General features: G+C 57.3%; 1 protein-coding gene across 1 annotated transcript; it reads left to right on the forward strand.

Annotated features, from left to right (window-relative positions):
* The first annotated feature begins 385 nt into the window (after positions 1 to 385).
* Positions 386 to 2579, forward strand: PAFAH1B3 (platelet activating factor acetylhydrolase 1b catalytic subunit 3). Its single transcript, XM_082863344.1, has 5 exons — positions 386 to 520; positions 727 to 816; positions 1500 to 1616; positions 1695 to 1817; positions 2280 to 2579. Exons 1-5 carry the CDS (start codon positions 443 to 445, stop codon positions 2568 to 2570), a joined length of 699 nt encoding a protein of 232 aa, XP_082719470.1. The 5' UTR covers positions 386 to 442; the 3' UTR covers positions 2571 to 2579.
* Positions 2580 to 3494: the final 915 nt, after the last annotated feature.

The following is a 3494-nucleotide window of genomic DNA, read 5'->3' on the forward strand; positions in this document are numbered from 1 at the left end:
ACAGTAGGTGGTTCCTTCCCCACATTTCTCGCCCTACAGCAAATGGTTTCTTCCCACGAGGAAGGGCGCTAGATTTTCCCCACTCTGCTTTCACGGTAGGGTGGTTTCTCCCTCCTCCCCTCCACGGGTGCCGGATGGTCTCGCCTCCCCCCACGCCCCGTTCCGCCGCCGCTGCCGGAGAGTGAGCGGCCCGGGCAGGAAGCGCCGGACGAGCCCACTGCGCGGCCGCCGTGGGGGAAGCAAGGCCAATTCCTCTAAGTGAAGGTTTCCGCCCCGGAGAGGAGGCGGCGCCCGGGATCGGCCGCGCCCTCCGCTAGAGTGCGGGCTTCGGGACAGTCCATTGTTGCCTGAGGGGTAGGGGTGGGCGTGGCGGCGCCGCCTCCTTCAGGAACACTCCCCGGCTGACCGCGCTCGCTCGTCCTGCTGGAGCCGCGGCGCCAAGATGAGTGGAGAAGAGAACCCAGCCAGCAAGCCCACGCCGGTGCAGGACGTGCAGGGCGACGGGCGCTGGATGTCCCTGGTGAGCGACCCCGCCCGCGATACTCTGGAGTCCGGGGCTGGGGGCGGGGGATGGGGGGGGAAGGCTCTGAGAGAGTAGCTGGTTTGCGCCGCTCTCCTTATGAGATTGGGAAACTGAGGGCAGTTGGCGTGGTGCCGCCTAAGGAAGCGGGGCGGGGCGGGCCCAGCAGCGCGCGTGCCATTGACTCCCCCTTTACGTCCCCAAAGCACCATCGGTTCGTAGCCGACAGCAAAGATAAAGAACCCGAAGTCGTCTTCATCGGGGACTCCTTAGTCCAGCTAATGCACCAGTGCGAGGTGAGGCCCGTCCCTCTCTTCCTGCCCCACCCAGGCCTGTGCCCTCAATGACAGACCTGGACCAGAGCCCAGACCAGGCGGTGTATGGGGTACCCGAAATAGCCTCAGGTAATGCCGGGCACCCAGAATCTCAGTATAATGTGCCACATTCTACTGAGAAGGAAGTGTGTGTCCTGGCTTTGTCGTACTGGGTCTGTGTATAGTGAGACTTAAAATGAGGCTTCGTGCAAGACTGCCTAGGATGAGGCTCTTTGTTTGCTTAAACTAGTGCCCAGCCCTAATGGATTTCCACAGAGCTATAGTTATTTCCACAAAGTGAAGGTCAACGGTAATAGATCTCTACTAAGGGGGCTCAATTATGATATCTTTCCGTTAAGCGACGTTAAACCATGGCTTTCCTCAAAGTGAGGTTCAACTGGAATGCTGTTGGTTCGATGCCTGGCTCAAGTAGAATAGGCTTCCGTGAAGGGAGTCCTGCTTCCATGGGGTTTTGTGGAAGTGAGACTATAATGGGTTTGCATAAAGTGAGGTTTGACCATATTGGGGTTTGCTCAAGGTGAGATTTAACCAGACTGCTTCCGTAAAGCAAGGCTCTTCCATGATGACATTTGGTTAACCTTTGGATAGAGAGTGGTGGTCCATGCTGACAGTGCCCCTGTGCCCACACCACTTCTTGCCCACAGATCTGGCGGGAGCTCTTTTCCCCTCTTCATGCACTTAACTTTGGCATTGGCGGTGACAGCACACAGCACGTGCTGTGGCGTCTGGAGAACGGGGAGCTGGAACACATCCGGCCCAAGGTGAGCAGGGCTTGGGTGGGCAGCTAGAGCACCCTTAGCCTGCCCCCTCACCACTGCTTCATGCCTCTCTTTCCACAGATTGTGGTGGTCTGGGTGGGTACCAATAACCACGGGCACACCGCAGAGCAGGTGGCTGGAGGCATCAAGGCCATCGTGCAACTGGTGAACCAGCGGCAGCCCCAGGCCCGGGTCGTGGTGCTGGTGAGAGAGTGAGAGGGTGGGGAAAGAAGAACGGCAGTGTTCTGGGACCCCTTCACGTGTAGCCACAGCTGCACGGTTCTGGGCAGCTTAGCACAGAGCAGTGGTTGAAGGCAGAACCTCATGTTGAAGCTTGCTACACCCATCAGAGAGGCTGTGGTTAAGGACATGTTCAGGGACCAGTTAGCCCCTTTTGCCCAAGAGACTGCTAGAGATTCTCAGGGTGTTGAGAAATTCAAGACACTTAAATAGCCAAAAGTTGTCAGGCATTCCCAGGGTTAATCTTGCCTCCATCACTTCTAGGTCTCACTTCTAGAATAAGGTCTCAGACCATCATCTTCCCATCCCTAGTGTATTCTGCAGCTGGGGACTTACTGGTGGGGGGTGGGGGACAGTTTGGCACAGGGAACAGGATACCCAGAGGCTGGTAGGATGCCTCCTCACAACTCTTCTTGCCTTCCTCAGGGCCTGCTTCCTCGGGGCCAGCACCCCAACCCACTTCGCGAGAAAAACCGACAGGTGAATGAGCTGGTACGGGCAGCACTGGCTGGCCACCCACGGGCGCACTTCCTGGATGCAGACCCTGGCTTTGTGCACTCAGATGGTACCATAAGTCACCATGACATGTATGATTACCTGCATCTCAGCCGGCTGGGGTACACACCTGTTTGCCGGACCCTGCACTCCCTGCTTCTGCGTCTGCTCGCCCAAGACCAGGGACAGGGTGGTGCTCCCCTGCCAGAACCCACACCCTAAGCATCTGCCTTCCTGCAACATTAAATTTTCATTCTTCAGTCTCCCATTCTCTGCTTTATGGCCAAGCCCGTCTGGGTACCTGAGTCTCAACTCCAATGTCTGTGACCCTGCATCTCTGCCCAAGGCAGGCCGCACCAATCCATCAAGATACTCTGGCTCTTGTAGAGTCAGGCAGATTTCTGTCATCACAGTGGTGCTCCAGGCAGGCACGACCAATCAGTACAACACGAAGTGAAACTGGTTTTCTAATGTGGCCCTATAGGATCATGGTCAAGCAGGAATTCTGGGTGACCCAACAGTCAAAGCCCACTCAGAGCTGCCCTCCAATCTGCACATGCTCTTCCCCCTGACTGGAACTTCTGGTGCTCTGGTCCTAGCTTAAGTGTGACTTCCTGTGGAAGCTTCCTGACCTTCCCACCCCTAGCAGTCATCCCTCCACACAGCGTATGGGTATTTTTCTCTCCAGAGAAGCACTGTCCACAGGCTGTGACAGAGGCGTAAACCAGGAGAGGTTCCTTCTGGCCTGGCTGCAGTGCTGGTTCAGGCCACACAAGGGCAGCAGGGGTCACTGGGGACAGCGTGCTACTCTGGGCTGACTGGCCTCCCCACCCAGTGCCACCCCTTGCTCAGACCTCTCTCGTTCAGCTGGAACGTCAGAGGTGAACTGCTCTTCTTGTAGTACCACATCACGGGCCTTCCCGAGCTTGTGCGTGTTAGACGGCTTAACAGGCATCTTGACTCTGCCCACCACGTCCCCCTGATGTAGGGAAGGGACGGTCCTGGAATCGCACCCCCCACCTCACGGTGGTTAGGGGGAGAAGTCCAGCTCCACTGCCAGCTGGGGGGCGGACTGGTACGGCCAACATCCCTTCTCCCTTCCGAGCAGGCAGCCACACAGGTGTGTTAAACAGCTTTAATCTCGGT

Source organism: Leucopleurus acutus, assembly GCF_964270905.1.
Source record: "Leucopleurus acutus genome assembly, chromosome: 20".
Classification (NCBI taxonomy): Eukaryota; Metazoa; Chordata; class Mammalia; order Artiodactyla; family Delphinidae; genus Leucopleurus; species Leucopleurus acutus.

Excerpts from the sequence above, each read along its gene's own strand:
- PAFAH1B3 (XM_082863344.1), top strand. The coding sequence starts at position 443 with ATGAGTGGAGAAGAGAACCCAGCCAGCAAGCCCACGCCGGTGCAGGAC. Across the intron at positions 521-726 it reads ACGGGCGCTGGATGTCCCTG|CACCATCGGTTCGTAGCCGA; the intron begins GTGAGCGACCCC and ends ACGTCCCCAAAG. Across the intron at positions 1,617-1,694 it reads TGGAACACATCCGGCCCAAG|ATTGTGGTGGTCTGGGTGGG; the intron begins GTGAGCAGGGCT and ends CTCTTTCCACAG.